Source organism: Tetrao urogallus (assembly GCF_951394365.1).
Source record: "Tetrao urogallus genome assembly, chromosome: 5".
Taxonomy (NCBI): Eukaryota; Metazoa; Chordata; class Aves; order Galliformes; family Phasianidae; genus Tetrao; species Tetrao urogallus.
The window spans coordinates 9,589,949-9,614,437 of NC_136818.1; the positions used below are offsets into that span (position 1 = coordinate 9,589,949).

A 24,489-nucleotide genomic window follows, 5' to 3' on the forward strand; every position below is an offset into this window, starting at 1 on the left:
GGGGACCCGAGGAAAGCGGCCGCTGGGGAGGAGGGTGACGGCTGGTGACGCAGCGTCGCCTCACCCCCGGGGTGCGAGGAGGCGCCCCGGTGCCATCAGGAGGCGGGGAGGGCGGAGAGGCCGGCGGCGGCCGGAGCCGTCCCCAAGAGGGGGGCGGGCACGGTGACACGGCGGCGCCGAGACGCAGCCACGCGGCGGGACCGGGCAGGGGGGCGGCGCGGCGGCGCCGAACTACGACCCCCGGCGTGCCCCGCGCCGCGGCCGCGGCTTTGCGCCTGCGCAGAAGGGCGCGGTGGGGAGGAAGCCCCGCCCTCGGCGGCGGCAGGCGGCGCTGCGGTTGGCCGGCGGCGCCGCCGCTCAGAGCGGGGTCGGGGGTCAGAGTGCGCGGAGGTGAGCGGCGGCGTTGGGGACTCGTGGTGCGGAGCGCGTGCGGGGCGGGGGGGCACGGCCGGCCCGGGGCGGCCCCGGCTTGGGCGGGGGGACGGGAGCGGGGCGCGGCGCCGCCGGGCCGCGGGCGGTGGCGGGGCCGGGCCGGCGCGGGGGCCGGGCGGGCCCGGAGGGAGGCGTGGGGCCGCCCTGGCCCGGGGCGGGGGGTGGAGGCCCGGCTGCCGGGGAAGCGGCGGCCCGGTCTTACGCGGCGACGGCGGCGAGGCCTGCGGGGGGATGAGGCGGTACCGCGGCCGGGAGCAGGGCGGGGAGCGCGGCTCGGGGCCGGGGAGGCGAAGCGGCGGGGCCGGGGAGGCCGCGGGGCCAGCGTGGGGCGGCGTGGCGGAGCGTCGGCCGCTCGAGGCCGGGCTCCGGCTCCGCTCCTCACCGCTCTTCGAGCGCTCCCGGGCCGGGTGGGAGCGGCCGCTGCCGGAGCCTCGGGAGGGGAAGCGGCGTGCGCTGCAGGGCGAGCCCGGGTGGGATGTGGGGGTGGGCGGGTAGGGCGGTGGGGGGCGGGAGGGTGGGGGTTCTTCTGGTGGGATAGAAGCGGCCGTCTTTCGGACCCGGAGCCTCTGAAGTGAACTTGGAGGGGCTGCCGGGGCTGTTTGCTCGTCCCTTGCTGGCAGTAGGATTTTTTTTCCCCGTTCTTTCTTTGCTGCTGCCCCATTACAGGTTTTTTTTCTAAAGTGAGGCACGTGAAATGATGATGTCCCTTTTTCCTCGTGTTCTGCCGTTTGCAAGTCTGTGTCTTGTGGATTTATGTGGTCGTTGCTGGCCTACTTGCTGAAGTCTGGCACTTACTTTACCTCTTCTGCATTTGCTCCACTTTCTTATTGAGCTTTGGTCCCGGCAGTGGGTGGATGGATGAATGGATAGCTGCTGCTTGGCCTGAACTCTTAAGTGTTCTTCCAGCTGCAGCACAGGGAGCAGGGGGTTCTCCGCTTGGTTAATGCTTGTCCTGTGCCTTGGGAGAGGTGTGCAGGGCTCAGAGCAGGCCATGGCCCAGTGGGTGCTGCCAGGCAATTGTTTATAGATATAACTTTGAATGGTAACTTGACTTTACTTTATCATTGAATTGCTCTTTGTGGCGTTGTGGCATCTCATCGCTTTAGTATAAAGTTGGCATATGAGTTATTATTCCTAGAATGAACTGTTCTTAAAATAAATAATGCCTTAGAGATCTAGTTGGTTACTCTTCATTGTGTGGGCTTGGGAAGTTGGATGTCAGATATTTTTGTTTCTCTTTGAAGTACTGAGTTCTGTTTTTTGTTGCTGAATGTTGATGTTAATTTACACTGTGTACTCAATTCCTGTCTTGTTTCAAAGCGTGGCCCTTCTATGCTTCTTGTTTCTTTCAAATTTCCAGTTGCTCTACGTGAACAGCATGTTTGTTGTTTTCCAAAGGGGAAAAAAAAAAAAGAATATGTAGCCAAACAGATTTGAGTATTACCGAAATCCAGAAGAAACCCATTAAAGCCTTAAAAAAATAAAAGCGAAAAACCCAACATGCCGATGTGTCTGATGCTAAATAAAGAAGTCCTTGGGTTGTGTACACACTGAAGTGATTTTATGTGACCTTAAGTTTCCGCTCTGCAAACGGATCCCTTTGTTTTAGTTTTTTTTTCCCCTTAAATTTTGGAAGTAGAGTTCTGGAAGATACGGAAATGCATGAAGATTTTGCTGCTGTATTTGACCCATTGGCCTCCTCCCAGTAAAGGGCAGGGAGGCTGCAGGCGGTGCTCAGGTGTAGGACTGGCTGTGGTGGCTGTGCTCATGGGAGAACATGGGAGACCACATAGCGGCTGTGTGGCTTTCACCTGTCTCTGGATCTGAAGCACATGTTGTGGCTGGAAACGTTCATCCTAGCGACTGCTGGTGTTTTACTCTAAGTGTAATAGACTGATAGCATGGTGCAACAGCAAGCAGGAGAATGGGGGGAGAAGAGGACAAGCTGTTGCATACGAAGCGTGTGCTAGAGCAGCAGTGCTGGCTGCTGCTGCCAGATCCCATTTGGCAACTTTCCCCTAAGAGTGCTACCTATGCTGATCAAGTGCCAGCTGAATGGTTGTGCTTTTTCCAGACACATTGCACAAGTAATGACACCTCACTCCCAAATAGCTTTTTTTTTCTTTTGAATTAATATCTTCGGTTGTATTTGTTGTGGTTGTGCTTTCTTTTTTAATTTTTTATCTTCCTAACAACTTCCCTGGCTGGTTTTCTGGGGTTGCTGAGACTGGGCTGTTTGGAAAGCCTCTTGTAGCTGCTACCTTGCATGGCAGGAGGGTTGGAGATTCATGATCCTTGAGGTCCCTTCCAACTTGGGCCATTCTGTGATTTGCCCATCCAATAGGGCAGACCTTGGGCAGAGTTGCAGATTTCTGTCATTATTAAAAGTAATAATAATAATAAAAACACTTCTAGAGTTCATTTATGGAGATCAGCTGTGAGCATATACCAAGCGATGTCAGTGTTGGCTCCCTGCATCTGGGCTGAGATTCCTTTGGCACTCTTAAATGTTAACTTTCACATTCATTTTTCTTTCAGCTAAGAAAGGTATGCAGCTGTTTAAGTGGTTTGAGCAACTGAGGTACTCGTGTATGAAAATCAAGTAATTGTGCGTGCTAGATTCCATTAAACAAAGGCCAGCCTGGTGTTTCTCCTTTCCTCAAAATTAGGCCAGTAAGGAGTAGTAGTTTTTACTGACTGCAGACATAGCTACAAGTCTTACTTTTGGCACTGGGAGCACTGAAATGCCATAAATTTCAGAACTCTTTCCAAAATCCAGGGCTGGAAAAGTTTGGATGAAAACTAAAATTGTTGTTTTATACAGTGAACTGATTGACCATTGGAACGAGCAGTCTGAAGGTAGTGGGGAGCCTCTGTGTTGGATTCTGCCATTCAAGGCCAGAAACTTTTTTCTGAAGGATGCTCGAGCCTTTGGGCTCAATTCAGAAGTAACGAAGTGGGAACTTTATGACTTGCATTACATGAGGTTCAGACAGGATGACCCAGTGGGCTTTCCGACTTCTGCGTTTTATGTGTTTATGCTACCAGAGCCAAGATGCCTTCTCCACGTTGTGCGCCTTGCCACGCCATCCCAGCCGTAGGCAGCACGTGGTCAGGTGCGTGGCTGAGCAGCTCCACTGGCTCATCTCCCTCCTGCCTCTGCCAGTGTGGGCGCATCCCCTCCTCAGAGCTTTGGCACTCTTCCAGCCCATCCCCAGGCTGTTTCGTCTCACTAAGCCGGCAGGAAACTATCTTGTTTTAATTGTGTTTTATTCTGGCTGCATTAGCCATTTTATGGGTTCCTGTGGTTGAATCTGCTCTCAGCGAGGCCTGACTAGCTCTAGGCTGGTGTCAGATGATCAGCAGGAGAATAAGAGCAAGAGGGAATATGGGCCTGCCTCCTTCTGGCCTCTGAGAGCTATTGGGCTGGTTAACCCTGCTGTGTCTAGGTTCACCCCAGGGCATTTTCTTACGGCTCCTACGCTGAGATGGAAGACTGGGCTTGAGGGTTCTGGATCTCTTAACTCTACTCCTTGATGCTGAATCTGCTCTTCTGCTGCGACTTGCCAATCTTTTGTTGTATGCATCTCTGCTGTTGCTGCTTGTTTTAATATTTGTCGTTTTTCTCTTCTGCATTTATTGTAAGTGACCAGTCCTTTACCTAGCAGAGCTTCTTCCAACTTCAGCTTAGCTCTTGTTGTCGATCCTCACTTACTCTTGGAGAAGGTTTAAAAATACCCAGCAAAACCTGTCTTAAGAGACCAGTCGAGGAGGTGACGAAAGTGGGTTGCCTGGCAGAGGTGGCCTAATAAAATCAAAGTGGAATTGTACTGTGTGTCTTCGGGAGCACTTCTGGGTGGTCTGCATGGTGCAGGTGTCCCCGAGTCACCCCACCTGCCAAGATGGGTTGATTTTCCAGCCTCATAGGCTGTGGTATCCTTAGGAAGGACTTCCCTTTGCCTCAAATCACCCAAACCATCATATCTCTCACTCTGAGAGATTCTGGTGCTTTGACGTGACTCAGGCCTTTGCCATGGCAGCTGAGGAATGCAGCAGGAAGAGCGAGCTGAAGGAATGGCAGAGAACTTTCTTAACCCAGGAGCGCCCTCCATCTCGTAATCAGCCCTTCTGTGTTCACTTGCTTCTCCTGTAATGCTCAGGCAGGGTGATGCGATGAGCAGGTTGGTTTTAATTCAACCACTGAGGTGTGCATCTCTCTCAGATGAGTAGTTTGCCCTGGAACCCTCATTCTTTGCTGTTAGCCTCCTGCACTGCATCACATGTAGGTTTAGGCTGTAAGTTCTTGAGAACAGGGACCTCTGTGTGCACAGTGGGCAGAGTCTGGGCACAGTTCTGCAAAGCAGGATGATTAATACCAAGTTGTAGCTATTGATGGGTAATGCTGGGACAACACAGAGCATCCCGAGTGCTCTGGGAAAGTGACGTTATGAGTTTTCTGAAACGTGGGTTTGGTTGTCCAGCAGTGCTGCAGACAAAGCCAGCCAGAAATGGAGCGCTGTAATGAAGGTATGCTGGAGTGATGGTCAGGGGATGATGCTGTGAGGTTAACACGTTAAGGAAGAGAACTTACCTGTCTACAATCGTGTTACATTATTAAAATGGTTGTAAAAGCTTTGTGTTTTGTTGTTTGTTTTACTGTATGTATTGTATTTTATTTTTTTGCGAGTTCGGACAGCAGTGGATAAGCTGAGCTGGTTTTGTGCTTGAGCCTTCTTTCCTGTCTCCCAGGCTAGCCAGGTGGTGTCATTTTTTGGACTCCAGTCCCTCCAATGAAATATTTTCTCTTAGGTTAATGCTGTTGTTTTTTATAAAGTTCTCTCTATTGTTCTTCAGTTACGTCTTCATGCAGCTGAAATATGGTCTCCCAGTTGACCTCTGAGTACACATTTGAGTGGCTCCCAAATTGGAAGTCCTGCTTTTTTTCTTTTTATCATGCTCTGTTCCAGGAGTTGCTAAACGTATGCAATGTTATTCTACAAAATACATCTTCATAGCCGTGTCCTTTTATCCTTTATATTTATGAACATAAGTCAGCAATAAAAGACGAGTCTGACTTGCATCTTGGACTGCTTTTGGTTGCTCTAGCCTTGAGTTCAGCTGCCTGCCAGAGAGCAGCAGTCGTAGTTGCCTGTGCCTGGGCTTTGCTCGGGAAATAAACTGGCCCATATTACTCCCAAAGCTTCCTTGCTTACTTTTCTTTCTTATTTTTCCAATTTTTGTTTGCATTGGTCTCTAGTTCTTTCTAAATTTGTATTATATGTGTATACATATACATATATATATACATATATATGCTGTGGTAAAATCATTTTACATTTAGCATGTAAGTGGAGGCTTTCTAAAATACATCCTTTAAGGTTGGTGGGGCAACCCAAGCACAGTTTGTCTTTTCCCCTCTTTTGTCTCCAACTACGGTGGGGAATATTTTGGGGTTAGAAGCAAGGAGAGATGTCTTCTTTTGCTGCCAGGATTTTAATTAGATTTAGTTGTAAGAAAAAATTAATGTTCATTGCGGAGAGCCTGTTGAGCTCAAGTTCCCAGACTTGAGGTTCATTACTATCTCACCGTTGGTGGATAGGTGTTACACAGCACCTAATGCTAACTTTATCTTCAGCTGAAACCCACCAGACACGGCCCTTTCCTGTGTTATTGGGTGTTGCAACTGTAACGTGCTGTCACGTTTTCCTAGGGCTGTGTACAATCTGTCAAAACAATTCCTGCAGTCCAGCTGCAGCTCACGGTCCCCTTATATTTCATACATATCTGCAAGGAATTGGAGCTGTGTGATATGAAATACTAACCCAGTAGGATTGGACGCCAGATGTGGCGGTTTGCACTATCTGAGATGATAATCTCACCCTCTGTGCATGAGAAGTATAGGCGTGCTTTTTTGCTTAGGTGTGGAAATGGGATCATGCAACCTGGATTTATGTGCGCAGAGCAGGGTTTCTGGTTTCTGAAGCTGCACTGCTTGGGTTGTTGCCTGTTTAGAGGGGGGAGAAATAAGGGATAATTACTCGTGCCTCGCATCGTCACAGCAGTTATAAATGCTTTACATGACTTCTAATAAAGCATGTTTGCTCAACAGCTATCTCGTGCTCGGAGGCACTCTGACCTTCCCAGAGAAGATGATGTAAGGTCTTCCCAGGGCACCAGGAGCATGGCTGGGTAAACAGGCAGTTAAAACTTCATTTGGCTCTGAGTGCAGGCTGTGCAGCAGGGTTGCTCCTGTTCGTATGCTGTCTGCGTAGGGTAGTCAGCACGGAATGCTCCACCTGCACACCTTGCTCAGTGCTCAGCTCCCTCTCAGATGGGCACGGAGTGCCTGGGAAGGTGTTGGTTGGCTCTCCATGCCAGCTGTTTGACAGTGCCCGTGCATTGCAGGCTGGCCTGAAGATTCACACTGCACGTGTTCGATGCCCTGCCCATGCTGGTGAAGATGCATGAGGGAAGTGCTGATTTTGCTGTGTAGGTGGGCAGCGTGGTGTGCTTTATTGCCTGTGCTTGATATAGGGGTTGGAGCCTGCCTGCCTCCCCCATCCCAACTGTATATTTTGCTTTATGCAGCAGGCTACAGGCCGGATTTTACCATGACTAACTTACATGCTGCTGTATTCTGAGATGTTACATTGCAGTGATGGACCTTCAGATTCATAGCTGAAGGCCTGAAAATTTCAAGCACGTACACCTTAAGTATCTCTTATTTGAGGCGGTTAGAAGTGAATGTGACTAACTGCTATTGTGCATTAATGCATTTATTAATGACGGTAAAAGCTGTAGATGGAAAAGCAATAGGTCGGGCTTGAGCCCCTTTGGTATAAATACAACGTTGGTCTTGTGGGGAAACTCTTTATTATGCTTTTGTAACTTGAGTTTTCAGTTTTCTGAGTACCTGCTGCTTGGCACACCACTAACACAGCGAGCAGCCCCCCAGAATGTGGAAGCTGTGAAGCGTGGCAGTGCTCACACTGTGGGCTTGCAGTGTGGGCAGTGCTGGGAGCCCCGCAGCACCTCTGCTTCCCAGCTGTGCTGTGCCTGGTGCTGCCCTGGCCCTGGCCCTGTAAGGGGAGGTTGCAGAGCGCGTGTTTACCCGAAGCACACAACCTGCTCAGCCGCAATTATCTCCTAATCTGGTCCTTCCGAGTTTCTCTGGTCTCGCAGGTAAATACAGATTTAGCTGCTATTCAAGGCGTATTATTTACCTCATTAAGTGTGTGTTTTGGCACGTGCATTATTTACCTGATGGACTAACGGATGGGAAAGAGCAAATGCTGTCTTTTGTGCAAATAGTGCATTTGTGCGCAGGCTGCGAGCTCCATTTCCCGTTCCGTGCATTGAGTACACATGGCTGGGTGGGACCTCAAGCTGTGCCCAGAGCCAGTGCCCCATGTCCTCGACCCCACAGAGGCTGTGCTGTGTGTGGGGGATGATGTGGCTGCCGTCAGCCAGCAGAGCTGGAGGGGTGCCCGTGTGCTGGCTTAGTGGGGTGGACTGGTGGCATTGTCATGGTCAGTTCCTCTGTCCTGGATCTGTAGGAGCAGGGAGGTCTCGGTGTGACTGATAGGCTGCTTTGAGGGGTCATGGTGCTGAGGTGTGCTTGCTGCCTTCAGTTCCTGCTGTGTATTAGAAGTTGTGTTGTATACAAAAAGGCAAAAGCCTCCTTGGAAATTTCAGTGGGTTTTGGATTGAGCTTCTCAAGCATTAATAGTTTGTGTTGTGCTGTGATAAGGCTTAGCAGGTTTGTGTGATCTGGTGCCTGGAGCCACGGCTGTTGTTTTGTCTGTGGCTTCTCATTTAGAGCTGTTTGCAGAGGGTTGATCTCGAAGTGTATGTGGTTCGGGCTACCTTGAGCTCCATCCATAGTGCTTAGTGCAGGCTGCTGTGCTGCTTCTCGTTGGCAGTGCTGGAAGCCACACGGGGAAGCACAAGGAAAACCCCTGGCAGAGTGCGATGGAGCGGTGCTGACAGCGCTGAGATGTGAGCGCGTGAGTAACACGAATCTCTCTTCAGTTTCAGATGCCTCTGGATGTTCAATGATAGCACTCCTCCATACTGGAGCAGCAAAGTTTCCCCAACACTTTCTTCCAAGGGCGAGACAAGCTGTGTGCCTGCTCCTCCCTGCTGCTCTTCTCAAAGGGTACGGCTCCATCATAAGCAGGAAACTGGCGTCCCACGGCTTTGGAGCTTCCATGGCAGCAATGTCATCCTTCCCTCCACAGAGATATCACTACTTCTTAGTGCTGGATTTTGAGGCCACATGTGATAAACCACAGATTCATCCTCAGGTAAATAGTTGACGCTGTTAATTCTGTGCTTGTAAGCTGATACTGCCATTCTGAGAGATGGAAAGAAAAGATGCAGTACTGAATAGCTCACTTTCCTTGTTTTCTCCCACCTTCTTTCTACTGCTGCTCCCCCAGAGCTCCTGCTTTCTCAAGCAGCAGTGCCAGGTCACTGTGATGGAAATGAAATGAAGGAGCCTGATTTTCACCAGGGAAGTGATAACACGTGTTATCACAGACGCTACTTAGTCATGTATGCTTGTTGTCTGCCTGAAGTGGTGGGGGGTTGAAAATTGCTGACTGGGAACCTGCATTAGTAGAGTGCTCTCAGCAACCTTTGATTCTGTAAGGAAAAGGTCTATTATTAGCCAATGGTTTATTTAAAAAAAAAAAAAAAAAAAAAAAAAAAAAAAAAAGCAAAACACAGTTTGGATGATATGAGTGTGTGCAGAATAATGGTGTTTCTAAATAGAGAACAATGGTTTTGAGTTGTGTGGTGGTGCTGAAATTATCTTGCCTGGGTGTTCACTCTGGAGTGTAATGAGACAGGAACAGAGCTGCTCAGAAAGGTTTGCCAGTGTCTGGCCTCCTGAGATACGCAGAGATCTGGGTGAGGTTTGGATGTATTTCTGCAGCCAGTTCTTCCGTCATAGCGTAGAGTAAGTTAGTTAAATATATGCTCATTTATCAGCAGTGTGGGCCTAGGTTTTCTGCTTAAATGGGAAAAACATGCCAAAAAAGAAGAGATAAAATATCAGGCTGGTAACGGACAGAATTTCTTAGTGTCCAGGCTGAACTCAGGCTTTGTACCCTCCTCTGTACCAAAAAGTAATACTACTCGTACTGATACTAATACTCATACTAATGCTACTGCTAATTCGTGCATCAGGTCTGAGATTTACTTTGATTTGCTTTGCTTCAAACATACTAAATCAGTGTGGCATCTCTTTACTGAGAAGGCTTGGTGCAATGGGTTTGCTTCCCAGTGCAGCTGTGGCTTCCTTTGAGCTTATCTACCAAAGGAGGGCTGCGAGTTGGGATCAGATGTAGGCATCTCAAGTGCCACCCATCCCTCCTGTTTCATGACAAAAAGGACTGCACATTCTCTCCTTGTATTCTGGGTCTTTGTGGGAGGCTGTTGTGGCTCTGCATCCCGCTCTGCTGGCGGTTGTAACCGCTCTCCAAGTGAGATGTAAGGCTATTTCCTGCACGCTCAGCCTCGGGTGCACAGATCTGTCAAGGCTGTAAATTGGATCTACCTTGTCCCTTTGGATATGGGCTTGGTCCGTGCACATTTTGATGCAAAACCATGATGCATGTGGAGCTAGTTTACAGCTGGCAGTAAAAAGGAGCATGAGTGGAATATGATTACTACTGTTTTAAGGAGCTTTGTCCCCAAGTCCTTGCCAGAGAAAGTAATGGCCTGGGCCAATGCAGATCCGCTATATATTTTGTTGCACCTTTAAGGTGGAGATGTTCTTCAGCGTTGTTTCTTCTGTCTGCTCTGTTCAGTGGCTGTCTGTATCATATCTTGTGTGCTGTAAGGGCTGTCAGGCCCTCACGTCCTCACAAACAAATGAGTTTGACAAATAAATAATGCTCTTACTGCATGGGAATCGGTGTCACTGAAAAGGCTGAATTTGCCTGCTGGAATTGGGCAGCTTTACAGAAAAGAGCCTTTATTAGCTGATGCCCCTACCTATGTTTCACCTTTTTGCTGACTGACGTGGCTGTTGCTCTGGTCATTGCTGGGCTACATGTCTGGGTGAGCAAACGGCGCTGTATATTTCAGTGATGTTGATTTTTGTGCAAGGTATTCCTGGCTGTATTTTCCAGTGAAGCAGTGGCACACAGGTTTTGGAGATGCGATATGAGAGTGGACCTGGGAGTGGTCAGGTTCTGATCTTAGCTGTGATCCTCGTGGTTCTTCTGCTTTTGTTTCCTTACTTGCAAAATAGAAGTGTGGTAAGTGATACAGTGAAATCCAAATGCTCTAGAATTTGATGAGGAGGCTGCATAAAGAGCTAAGCCGTGATCCAAGTTACATTCATTGGGTAGTCATAGCTGTAAATTTAGCCAGCTCAGCCTGGAAGTCTGGCAGAGCACACTTGTACTGTGCACTTCACATTTCTCACTGACTACTCTTCAAAACATCCCAGCTCCTTAGCAGCAGGAGCTATCTTTTTCTCTATGCCAAGGTATGTACTGCCACGTCTGTTCCCCCTTCCTCTGTATTTACTTATATGTGCTCCTCTGCAGCTGACAGCCTCGTCTCACTTCTCACTCAGAGCTCCTATGTTTCCATCCTCTTTCATGCTGTCTGGTCCCCTCCAAGGTTCTGTGGCACAGCATCTGTAAAGGGGATCAAGGAGAGTCAAGGACAACAGTGCTCCCCTGGGAAGCCATCTGTGGTGTGACTGCTGGCTATGTGGCAGCTGCCCTGTGCTTCACCACTTCTGTGGTCTCTGCCCTTTGTCTGCAGAGGAGAGGTGCTCTCAGGGCTGGTGGCACAGAGCATGCCAATCAGCCTGCATCCTTGTCATCTCCCTGTCTTGATAGCTTTCAGCAGATATGCCCCTGAATCAAAGTGCATGTTTAAATGCACAAAAGGGCAGGTTGGCTTACAGATTTATTTATGAATGATGAGACCATCCCAGACAGAAAAGAAGGTGGAGAGTTTATCTGCATTGCCCCAGATGAATAAGTGGGAAAAGTGGAAGAATAGAGGCACAGCCTGTGTCATGTAGTGTTTTAACCAGCCAAAGGTCAGCAAGGGGCTGGCAGTAAGAGATGTTTATGGCTGCTCCCTTGCATCTCTTCAAAGCTTACCTCGTGTTTGGAACTTGATCCAGTGCCTAGTAGTGTCAAGCAGGAGTTGGACCTGCAGCAGTGGCAGCTTGCTTCATCCGTCAGCTTCAGCTCTGCTGCTTTCTCTTTCCCCTGCTGTCTAACAGTTTAACAGTTGAAGTGCCTGTTTTTGTACGCTGTCAGCTCATAAGGGTAGGTATGTATGGTACTTTAGATACACAAGTGAAGATGCACAAATAAGTGGGAGGCTTGCTCCTCTGTTCCTTTGTCCTTGCATGCAGCTGTTTATCTTGGCCCCTGCTTTCAGTGCTGTGTTGAGGAGCTGCCCAGGCTCAGATCTGCAGCTGCCTGTACCCTTGTGCTGGCAGTGCCCTGAGGAGCTGTGTCCCATTCACTCAGCAAGCCCTGCAGCTTGTCTTCAGCTTCTGCCAAGTGGATGAAAAGTGATGATTTTCTTAAAGGTTTAAAAAAAAAAAAAAAAAAAAAATTCTGACAATCGTAGAAATCAGAGCTTTTCATACCTGAATTTGAATTTAGGCCCCTACATGGGATGTCAGCCTCTACTGTAATACAAAAAAAACAGTTTCATGAAAAATGAATATTTTTTTAAGCTTGTGTGCCCTGCTGCCAGGTGGTGCAGAAGGGCATCAGGCCCTGCCCTGGGGGAAGTTGCTGGGGGTAGAAGCTGTTCCACTGCTGAATGGACTTTTGACAGTGGTGAAGGTACTGTTGGTTCAGGTCGGGTTTTCAAGTATTTGACTTCAGTGTCTTGGGTTCACTCAGATTTGCTGATCAGCTGGGAATTAGAAATGCCCCCCTCCCTCTCTCTCTGAAGGTATGACATGGTCAGATCTCTGCTAAAGGAGGCTGTGACAAGAGGCAGAGAAATAAATAAATTCCAGATGATAACCTTCCTCGCTCACTTAAACAGCATGGTTTAAATACAAAAACATTTGAGTAGTTTTCTTTAGTGTATCTTATTTGTTTTAATGTTTTAATGTTTGACTCATTGTGCGTGTGCTTTTAATTAAAAATGTCAAGCGAAACTGGACACACCTGTTAATAAATACAGAATGTTGCTCACCATTTCAACATAAACTGCAATCATCGAGACTACGAATATGCAGATGTTCAGTTACTAATTTATCTTTAAGTGTACAAATAAGGTATGATGGCAACACAAAACCATGTGAACAAATGAGAGCCAGTCTTTCTTTCAGGTGATTTACAAAGGGCAGAGTAGGACTGCCAGAGGTGGCTCACGAGGCAGCTGGTTGCTCCCATCCCCTGGAAGGGCTGATAATGGAGATGTGTTGGTCTCTGCCTGTTCTACCTGGGTATCCCCCTGCAGCAACTTTCTGCTAGCACGGTTCTTGTGTAGCTGTTAAGCTCAGTGCGGTAGAAATCACCTGCCAAAACCTGTATTGAGGTTGATGGCAAATTGCTGAAAAGTGAAGAAATTCAGCCTTGTTTCCCATGGCAACTTTAACTCAGCACTCTCGTGTATAAGTATTACAGTGGCATATTAATCTGCAATTACCTGTCTTCATGCAGCTTAGGCTTGGGTGTACTTTTAAATACATAGTCCTCGATTCAGCTGTTAGAGTGTTATTTCTAGAGGAATGCTGTTAAAGATGCACGTAACACAATCGCTTCAAATCTCTTTTTTTACTAAAAGTAAATAAAAAAATATGTATTTATCATCTCTTTGCCAATTATGGCTTACTTTGTACCCTTTATATAATGAAGCTACATGGCTGTTGGTACGCCATTCTTCTTATGTTGTAATGCTTTAAGTTCTCTGAGCATCGGGAAATAGTTCATAGAAAAGCTGTTTTTGATGGCTTTTCTGTTCACATTAATTTTTCAAGCAGTTGTTTGAAGAAACTTTTTGAGGCCTTGTAGCTGCCTCGTCTGAGCCGTTACACGTTCTGCTAAGAGCACATAAATATCCCTAACTCAATGTGCATCTGAAATTAAAGAGATGCAGTTCCTTTTTATCATATTTTCCATACGTCGTGTGCCTCATTGCAGTTCCACTGGACTGTTGTGAAATCTTATTTTGGCCACTATTGAGAATGATGTCTTTATTTTAAAGGACGTGGGGGTCGGAGGAGGGCAGGCAGGGTTCTGGTATGGGTCTGCGACCCACAAAAGCTGCGTTCTGTGGGGCAGCCATCCTGCCTTGGAGACCTCCCTCACTCCTGCAGTGAGTAGGGACAGCCTTGCTGTGACCCGTGTGAATCTGACAGGGCAGCAGAATTACCTGTATTTATTTAAAACCTGGTGAACTAGATAACGTGAAAACAGTGCCTGAATCCAGATCTCCTAGAGAGCACAGCCTACAGACCACCAAGCAAGACACCTGATGTATGACAAAATTCAAAGCAGTTTCTTACTTAAAGATACAAACTCAGCATTGTGATAGCAACGAGCCTCAACTACCAGATGCTGGGGTGGCTGATTGCTGCAGTTCCAACCTGACCCAACCTGCTTGGCTCGTGGTTGGGCACTGACAGCAATGGGACGGCCACCTTGAAGCTGTCCATCACGCTGCCCTTCCCCTTGTGTAGCTCCCACCTGTGCTGTTTGATGGCTGGATCCTTAGCTGTGCAAACATCTCACATGGTTTGGGTGACAAGTTGCCGTGTTAAGTAGGTTTGTTGTTACAGCGGAAAGTAGTTGAGCTGCAGTCACCCTGAAAAGAAAAGATCTGTGCGCATTCCTGAGCCAGCAAGTCAGCTGCCTGGTGCTGAAAGGTGGCTTTGCTTTGCCATAAAGCAGTTGATGGAGGTATGGAGGATGCTAGGGGTGCTGCCACCACGTGGCACCACTTTTCTGAAGGTAAGGGATGGTGCCACGCTTACTCTTCCCTGGTGTGGCACTATGGATGCTGCACTGCAGGTTCCTGGTCCTGAGGTCTGTGCTGTCTTCGAACAAACCCTCCCCATAAATAGGAGACTGCAGGAGATGCCCAAGTCCCCCACTTTCATCCCCTCTGTTGGGCTTGGGCACTCATCAAATGGCAGCATAGCTCTCAGCTATGTAATTTAGTTCCTCTCCATGCCAAGTAGAAGTGCGCTGTCACCAGCAGTTAGCTGTGATGTTTGTAAAACCCTGGCTGTTCATTTACATGCACTAACATGCCCTTTCTGCCCAGCCCAGATGTTTTAGTGTTGCTGGGAACATCGATCGCTTGTGCTGCTCAATAGCAGGTGAAGAGGTTGGAGCTTGAAATGATTCGATGATGCTGCAGTGGGGATGTGCAGGCCAGCTGCCTGTAGCAGCAGGGAGTGGACTCCCACCTATCTATCTATCTGTTTTTATATATCGATATATAGTGGAGCTGTCAACTTGTAATGGATAATACTTGAAAATCCGTACATGCTGTTTTTAACGTGGTTCAAGTGTTGACTTCTCTCCATTTGGTCTTGAATTGTTGTCTGTCAGTGGGGATTTTCTGGGTGGTTAAGTATATGTCAGCAATGCTCGAAGAGGTGAGCTGAAATGTTGGTGTGTCTCTATTTTGCATCCCAGGTGTGGTAAGAGGGGGGAATTTTGCTTTATTCTTGATGGTGGCAAGTAGCTGAGGAGATAATAGCAAAAAAAAAAACCCACAAAAAAACACAAAGATCAAAACCAGTGGTTTTTGACAGGTGAGGTGATGGTGAGAGGCAGGAAGCAGTCTGTGAGCAAATGGCCACCGAAGATTTGTTTGGGATGGAAGGACAAGGGCTGTGAGCCCACTATCAAAAAGTCAGGCACAGCAGCGTGAATGGAACAAGCCCTAAGTTGAGAGGTGAAATGCTGTGTTTGAGGTGCTCCTTTTGTGGTCCTGGAAGGAGGGACCTCAGCTGGAGTTTTTCAATTTGGACTCCATACTTTAAAAAATGGAGACAGTTTCAAGAGAATCCCAAAGAGAGAGGGTGAGTGTGAGCAGGGATCTGCAACACACGTGTGAGCACAGGCTGAACAGCATCGCGTTGGGCTCTGTTTGTGTCAGGGGTGTGGATGGCGAGCTCTTCTGTTAGAAGAAAGGGAGATGCAGTGTTCTGGGCTGTGTCTGCTGTGGGGAGGAGGAGCAGCCATGAATTTAAACAACAGCAAGGGAAATTCAGATTAGGCATTAAGGAAAACTTTCCATTGATAAGACTAATGAAGCACTAGGATGGAGTGCCTGGGGACTGCGAGTCTCTCTTATTGGAGTCTGTAAAAGCAGCCGAGACAAAGTCGGCAGTGATTTAGGGGCAGATGCTGATGGCTTCGGGCAGGTGCACGGACTGGATGTCTCTTAAAGCCCAAGCTCCTGGAGGCATGTGATTAGATGGAAATTTCAGCTTCTATTAAAGAAAGAGAAATGGTCCCTCACCCTCACAGTTGTAAGGAAGCACCTGCAAATCTGAGCTGGGTTTGGTGTCAGCAGAGGACTTGAAAGATTGCTCCAAGCTGAGGAAACCCACATTTTGGTATCAGGGTCCGCTGCCTGAATGTTGGGGGTAGAAGGTGAGGTTATCCTAAGAACAAAGGAGAGGGAAAAAAACTTTGGATGTATCCAATGATCAGGGAGCAGAAGCTGCCCTCATATCTTCTCCTGGTGCTTCATGATCTTTCTACGCTCCTGCATGTGCCCCCATGTTTTGATTTTTGGTCAGCATCCTTGGGATGTCAGCACAGCCTTGGTCCAGCGGAAGCCTCGCTGTCCCCCATCACCTTTGTGGCACTTGCTTTGGTCAGTTCAATGGAGATTTAGAAGCAGGGAAGAGACCTCTGAGGTCATTTCAACTACTGCCCCTGCGGACAAGTGCGAGGCTGCTCACTTGGAAGGAGCTTTAGTTAAAATAATAATTAAGGCAGAGGATGGAATCGGGAGATGCAGACCTGTTAAGGATAGTGCTGTCCTTACCGTGTCCCTTTTCCATTTTAATTGCCTTGGAAAAAAAAAAAAAAAGTAGAATCGCAGGCCTTTAAAAGCTCTGATTCTTCCTGCTCCTCGCCACCCCCCTGCACCCACCCGGATCTTGGAGGCATCAACTCTCATCTGTCAAAGTGTAAATCAGCAATTAAAACACAAACAGCGAAATGCCAAAGATGACCCGAAGCACAAAGCAACTGACAAACAAGTCCGGACAAATCGGCGGATAATTTATAAGCATTGCCCTAAAATCTAATTATTTGGCAATTCGAATTTGCAGCCGGCCAGGGCTGTGCAATAAATTTAACCCGCCATAAATTATTTAGGAGCAGCCCGTGGTGTAAATCAAAACCACGAGTGTTTGTTTAAGAAATAAGCTTCTTGTGCATAAAACGACTTTTTGTTTTTCAAGAGGGGATGAGAAAAAAATGGCTGAGGGAAATGAGCTGTGCTGAGCCTGTGTCCCCTCCGTGGGACCCCCTCTTCTGTCCTGCCTGCACCTCTTTGGAGGTGTAGTGTGGTCTTTGGGAGGATGTTTTATGCTTTTCCCTACCGGAAAAAATCCTCTTCTCTCAAAGACATCTGCTTGTTTTTATTGCGTTTTGAATAGTAGGCTCTGATTTTTATGGGCATCTTTTATTCTTGTGTTTATTAAACTTCTTCACAGATGGGGGTGGGTATAAGGGATAAATTATTCCCTGGTAGTTTTAGGATGGAATTGTCCATACAGTCTTCCTCAAATAAATAAATCAGCGTCCCAGAGTATGTCCTGTCCTCAACTGACGTGGGTTAGAGGGCTTTGAGGCCCAGGGAGATCAGCAGGGCACAGAGTGTGTGCGAGTCCTGCTGGATCAAAGCAGTGAGCAAAAGTTCTGCTGTGGGATGAGTGCAGCTTTCTTTGCAAAAGTTCTGCTGTGGGATGAGGGCAGCTTTCTTTGCTGAGGTCTCATTGCTTTAAGGAGACGCCGAGCAGGTGTAGTTGCCTGCTTGTGCAAAGCTTTAGTTGTCGAGAAAATTGAGAGAGCTGCATCTTGCCCTCTGTGCTGTGGTGCAGCAGGGATGGGAGCTGTATTTAAGGCGGCCGGGCAGGGAGAGGCTGGTTTTACGGCACTGGTTCTGCATGGCCTCATGAATTTTTCAGATCCCTTTGAAAGGGAAGTCCAGCACTGCTGGTAGTGCCCTGCGGACGGCCCGGCCGCGCTGCTGGCACCCAGCACCTCTTCTCAGGGAATGTTTAAAGAAACAAGGCAAATCCGAGCCAGCTGTCACATAGATTTGTTTGAATTACCACGAAATCATAAAGGCAAGGTTGTTGTAAAGAGTGCGGGCTGGGTAATGGATCCGTGTAAGCCTGCGGCGCTGCAGGTTCTATTGTTGCAGAGTTTGGGGAGCAGCAGAGGGAGGGACAGGGTGCCCGTGTCTCTGTAAGCGCGTTAGTATTGATTTTGGAAGCGCTGTGTTCTAACAATATAAATGCAAATGCCCGTAATTGGGCGCCGAGCGCAGAATTTCCCCACACAAACCATATTCAACTTTTCACCGCGCGGGAAGGAAAATAAAAAGCTGCTTATTTATTGCCGGCGGTTTGAATCCCGGATTTCCTTTCAAGTTACTTCGCAGTGGTAAATAAAAGCCCTTAATTGCGGCGCTCGCAGAATTCAAATGGGGGCATTTGTTCTGCTGGGAGCTCATGGCTGTGGGCCCCCCCGGCATTGCTGCAGCACAAGCAGGGTGCTGGGTGGTGGAGATGGTAATGCGTGAGGCAGACGGGGATGGTCAGAGTGATGGGAGGGAGAGGGGACGTCAGCGAGGCTCTGCCTTAGGTTCCCTGTGCTGCTCTCTGTTCCTTTTCTCACCTGGCCAAAGCACTGGGTGTAGGGATGGAGGTTACCGGGCTGCTGGGAGGTGTGTGTGTATGTGTTAGGGCTCACCATTTCATCATAATTACTAATGAAATCGTAGATCTGTAATAACATTTTGGATATCTAAAACAAACCATATGCTTGTTAAAAAAAAAAAGAGAGGACGGGAGAAAAGTGGCAACAGATCAACTTGAAGCCATAAATTCTTGGTAATAGAGGCCTCCTTTTTCTTTCCCTTTCTGTTTATGTTTGATAGATATTTTTGTTTCTGCAGGAATGTCAACTCTTAATTTCATGATGTATCATGGGCTTAAGAAAATTGAATTTAATAAAGGCAAAAGATGAATGGCACCTTTAAAGGTCCCAACACTTGTCTTTATTAGCAGGACAAACTGCAGGGTCTCCGAACACTGCTTCTCTCCAAATGAAAGTTTAAATGAAAAGTACAGCAGTGTCACAGGTTAAATTTCATTGCAGGACTGGCTAACGTTGTTACTGAGGAGTGGGGCTGATTTCATGGGGCCGGGATCTGTTGCCTTAGATACCGACGGAGCAAACACTGCCAGAGCCTGGAAAAAATCTCCACTATAGGAAGCGTGCAGATAAACAGCCTTTGGGGAACAGTCCTTTACCACTTGCTTAAAAACGCACCGAATAAGCCCTGAAGAGCTGCTGCTCGTTCTCTCAAGCTGGAGTTGCTCTGCAGGTCCCACCCCGACTGCCTGGCTGTGTGCTTCCCCAGACCTGTGCTAACGCTGGATGTTGTTAAATTTTCCACATTTTTAGTAGCATTTAGTTTTTATTTCCTCAGCCTATTTTAACATGACCCTCCTGGCAGTGCTTCCTGCTGTCAGCGCTGGAAGGCACTGCCTTTGTGCATCCCACCACACCATGGCTGTTAGGGACACTCTGTGGGAGCTCCATTGCCCCATTCAGCTGTGTCTTCATCTAGCCTCACTCTCTCCAGTTCAGTGGGGGATGCCGCATGGCTGTGGCCAGTGCCTTTGGCTGCGGCCAGGCAGCGCTCAGCCCTTCTCTCTCTGCATCTTCCTCCCTGTCCCTTCTCAGCAGTGGGATCCTTGGGTCCTCCCGACCCTTTAGTGGGTAGCACAGCACAGGGAGAGATGCTCCCAAAGCTCCTCTGTGCGAACAGCTGCCCCTGTGAGGCTGTCTGACCGCCCGCTGCCTCCCTCTGTGCACTCAGCACTGCATACACTTGGTTCCATTCATTTCTCCAACGTGCAGGCACGTGCCCCCCACAGCACATCCTGCTTAGGGCCAGATACCCTCTCCTCCCGGGGATACACTGGGTGTTTCCTCTATTTACATTATTTGCTGTTTCCATTTACCCATCCACTGCTGCATCATGATGTCATCAACTCACACGTATGACCTCACATTAATTTCCCTCTGCGGGTCACAGGGGTTGCAGTCAGGGTCCAAACTGGTGTTAGTTCCTCTGCAGTGACTGCACTTCTACATGCTAATTTTACTCACAGGAGTTTTTTATATATATATGTATATATATATATGTGTGTATATATATATATATATATATATAATATTTTTTCGTATTATTTCTTATTTGTCTCTTCCAGATGTTTTCAGGCAGTTTTTTTTTTTCGTTGTTGTTAAACTAATTCCATTCATGTTTTAAAAATTTATGAAAGCGCTAATAAAAATGTCAAAGTGGTAAAAATGTTAGCTTTTGCTCTGCTTTGATTAAATTTTGCAAACTGTTTTTGAATATTAAAAAGCAATATTTTTTTTTATTCTCTCTCCCCCTCTCCGTTTCTCCCCAGAAGTGATTTGAGAGGCTCGGTGCGTGGATATCACTCAGCAGGCTCATTTGCACTCCAGAACCACGGTGCCATGCATCTCTATTAAATAACATAGACAAATTATTCTTTAAAGACACCAAACAAATTGTCGCTTCTCCTCTTGCATTAAACTGGAAGGAAGAGAGGGAGTGAAGAAGGAGGGCTGCAAACACAAAGGATTTTATCGCTTTTATTCGGCGGTTGGCTTTTTTAATTTCATGTATATTTTTTAATAATTGTGAAATCCATCGTAACGGGATTTGTTTAAACTTTTTATTAACAGGTCCATGTAAATTTTTGATTGTTGATTATTCAAATAATTGAACATTCTTCTGATGAAGAATGGTTTTATTTCTCTATCAGCATAAGTTGTCTGCAAAGAGGAAAATGAAGCAGGGGATGCTGCTGCGCTGTGTTCTATGGTGGTGGTTTGGGGGGGCTCCAGTCCCTCTCCTCCCACTGCAGTGTTCCTTGTGACTTTGATTTCACCTCTCCTGGGCTCCTGTACCCTAGCATGGAGCTTCATGTTGGGCTTGGCTAAATTTGGGGGTTCTGTTTATTTGGTTTACATGAACAGTTTCTCTTCTTCTTGCCCCGTTCAGGAGATCATCGAATTCCCTATCCTGAAGCTGAATGGAAGGACGATGGAAATTGAATCCACCTTTCACATGTATGTTCAGCCTGTGGTGCATCCCCAGCTTACGCCCTTCTGTACAGAGGTAAAGTGCAAAGGTTCCCCGGTTCTCTGAGTCCCAAGGGGAGCAGGTTTTCATTGCACCAGGGTTGGGGCCCCCTGCTCACAGTGTCCTGCCTCACGTTGAGGACAATTGAGGACAAGAAGGGGATCTTCTTATGTCTTTGTAGCAGCGTGTAGAGGTCTCTCTTTGGGTTCGTCAGTTGTGATCATTCAGTTATGACCTGATAGCTGACACTGGTTCTGTTTAAACTAATGAACGTATTCCTAGGTGACCACAAAACAAAAGCATTGCTGTTGTGTTGTGTAATCTACAAAACACTGGCAGCCTCCATGTAAACTCTTTGGGATCTTGCTGTTCTGAATGTTGATGGGAGAGGTCGCAGAGAGCATCAACGCAGAAGTTTTTAAGTTCTTTTTGCTTTGGATTTTTTTCCTGTTCCTCTACTGTTTTAATGTTATCCAGGTCAGCAACTAAAGCACTGAATGTGGGCTTAGGGTATCCAGGCTTTTTGTTCCCTCCTATTGTCATCCAGCACCATTGGCACTGTGGTATTTTCTCCATTCTCTTTGACTGCATTCTCCTTTGACAAGCTTATCCTACATGTAGTGTCTGTTTCCGAGTGACTCCTGTCTGTTAAGTGGAGCTGTCGTTAAGACCAGCCAGCCATATTTGCATGTTGTTAAAACATATGCATACACACACACTTCTTTTTTTCTTTCTCCTGTAGCTAAAAGCCAGCCAAAGGTATTTTATTTAAACTAAAAGAGGCAAAAAAATAAATAAAAACTAAGCTCAGAGAACATTATTCCCAGGAGAGGGGCTTTCAGAAGGCCCTGTTTTCACACATTTATAGCTAAATTGGAAGTGTTTTTGCAACTTTAACATGATAAGGCTGGACAACTACTTGGGCTGCCCCAGTGCACAGGAGACTTGCTGGACGTGTGCTGAGGCAGATGTCTGCTGTGATAGATCTCACAGTTTGCACCTAAGAGCAATGTTCCCTTCTAGAGTAAGGCCTGGAAGGTAAGTGCTGTGTGTCATTGGATTTCTAGAGAAGTCGTCTCACTTATTTGCTCCTACTGACATTCCCTTTCCTAGCAATTCCTCTGTTGCAACTTTCCCCACCCCAATACATTTATCTCTTGCACTGCTTTTTGCAGAGGCCCTATAGAGACACTTGGGGTTTGGGAGACATAAGCAGCCCCAGGAGCAGCCCCAGCTGTGATGTATATGCCATTCCAGCTCAGCCCCTGCCTGCACAGCTCCAGCGTTCACCATCAGCTTTGAGCTGGTTTTTGTTGCCTGAAAAATATCCATTTTGCTAAATGCCAGTAAAGGGCTTTGTCTAGGCACCTCTACTTACAAAGGGTGAGATTTATTGGCCTCTTTGTCTACAAAGAAAGACCAGGCCTGATTATCAGATTGTACACCAGAGACAAGTGTTTAGGTAATCAGCAAACTGTCTTAGAGTAGAAATACGATGGTTTCTCAGATAAACTCTGGTGCAAAAGCAGCAGTGTTGACACTGCACGGGAACCTGACTGCCCTGCTTCTGCTTTCCTTTTCCCTATCCATTGCTTTGCCAGAAGGTGATCGCACTGCTCAGTAAGGAGTGTGTGTGTGAGGCTCAGCGGGGCCACCCAACGTTATTCTTCTGGTCTGGAGCATCTCTTGCACTCCACTTGCTGAAGAAAGCAACATGAAAACGGTGTCTGCAAGGACAAAGGGCTTGCAGTCACCTTCAGGGCATCTCTCTGCTTAGGTTTTGCGGTGGCTGAGCTGAACCCCGGCTTCAGAAGGTTCCTCCAACCTCCCACACCACTGCTGGGAGCATGCCTTCCACGCTGCTTTCTTCTGTTGCCCTGCTCTGATTCCATATTTCTTGGCAGGACACGAACTATAAGGCTTGGTTCTGGTGTCAGGCAGAGAAAGTAGGGAGAAAAAGCTCCTCCTGCCCTTTTGAAAGATACAGGTGGTTTGATGCCTAGGAAAGCTCATACCAAGAGCTGAAATGACAGGATCCCTCTACACATGAGGCGCTTGTTCAGGCTTTTTCATGGTACTTTGCTCTCTTTTTATGATTAATTTTTATTGATTTTTTTTTTTTCCTGAAGGAACAGACAATAAAAGTACAGAAAGATAAATGCCTTATCACTTGTTGATGTTCCCAAATACCATGTGCTTCTTGGAATCGCCAGTGAAACTTTACAGTGGTGCAATTTGATGTTTTTATATTTTATCAGAAGCGTGAGATCAGATAATACTGCAGAAAGCCAATGCACCTGGGTGGGTGTTGCAGGTTATGTATGTAACTGAGACCAGAAAAGATGGCAAAAGATGGGAGAGCAGAAAGCTGGTCCCCTTTGAGCAGTTCCTTGTGTGATGAATTGTACCTATCCTTCAGGCACTTCCTGCGGTCAGGCTGGCTCTGTCCTCCTGTGCCAGGCAGATGTGTGGGAAGAGGCAGCGAGGAGGGGAAAAAGCCAGCCAGTGTGCTTTAAAAACCACTTTGAAGAGCTGCATGTTAATCTCCTAAATCTATTTGCCTCTTAGAATATGGGGAGTCTGCAGGCAGCAGCTGTTATACAATTAAAATACAGATTAATATGAAAACAGTTTCTAGGATATGAGTGTCTGTGTCCTTACACTTCCTTAAAATTCCACCTTATAATGACTTGATGAACTTGAGAAACCCACCTAGAGGAGCTCTGCGTTCTTAAAATTAGAATACTTTCCCTAACAGGTATATATTACTGTTCCACGGAAGTCACGATGAGAAAATAATCTTTTCACTTGCAGCTTATTCCGCGAGTCAGGTATTTGGTATTCATTAAATGCAATTACAGTTTAATTGAAGTTTAATCTTTTTTTTTTTCTTGTTCCCCTTCTTCTGAGTTCAGTGCTGTAAACCAAGCAGCCAATGGAACAGAGAAGTAAAGCAGCAGAGCTGCTGCCAGCTGCCATGTTGTAGCAGAGCCTTGTGGTTTATGCTGAGACGTTCTGTGCAGGAGGCCATGCTGGTCTCCTGCAAAGTGCCAGATGAAGGGAAATACTGGAGTGTGCACTTGTTATAATAATGATTTTTTTAATTACTTGGGTGCATTGATGGCAAGCTACTGACCTCCAATATTCAATATGTTAAAAGACGGTTTTGTCAGTTGGAAGACAGACAGAAAAATTATCTGCTTTCTGTGTGCCTCAAGCTATCCCAGGTGGGGGCCCATGAGACCACATCTCTCTGTGCATGTGCCTACCCTTCAGCAGCCAAGCCATCCTGCTGCAATGCTTTACTGCCCAGCACAGGGAATGAATGGATTCCGAGCAGCTCCCACTGAGTGATAGTGTGGTCTCATCCCAGTACCAGGAGCATGCCCAGAGCCCCCAGTAGAGCTCATCAGAACAGGAATAACTGGGAAAGGGCAGCTCTGGGACACTATGTCAGGCATGCAGTGGTACTGCTGCTCCCCGAGTGCCTCCAGCCCCATTGGGAGTTCATTGTTCTGTGGGGGGGGTGGGCAGGAGCCCCGTACTTTCCTGTGTTTGGGATGCAGCTCTGCCCTTGCCCGTGGCTCTGCTATGGCTGATCGCTCGGCAGCACCCACACAGGTCACAGGAGCATGTTTTGGTTGCAGGGAGATGGACAGCAGAGGAGAC

The 24,489-nt window shown here is 47.5% G+C and overlaps 1 protein-coding gene across 1 annotated transcript in view; it reads left to right on the forward strand.

Annotated features, from left to right (window-relative positions):
• Window positions 1–8,486: 8,486 nt before the first annotated feature.
• Window positions 8,487–24,489, forward strand: part of ERI3 (ERI1 exoribonuclease family member 3) — a gene marked incomplete at both ends in the record, with an annotated part of 87,398 nt that continues 71,395 nt past the window's right edge. The window contains 2 exons of the mRNA XM_079536296.1: window positions 8,487–8,738; window positions 20,740–20,856. Coding sequence (XP_079392422.1) covers window positions 8,487–8,738; window positions 20,740–20,856 — 369 coding nt within the window. The remainder of the gene's footprint in view (window positions 8,739–20,739; window positions 20,857–24,489) is intronic.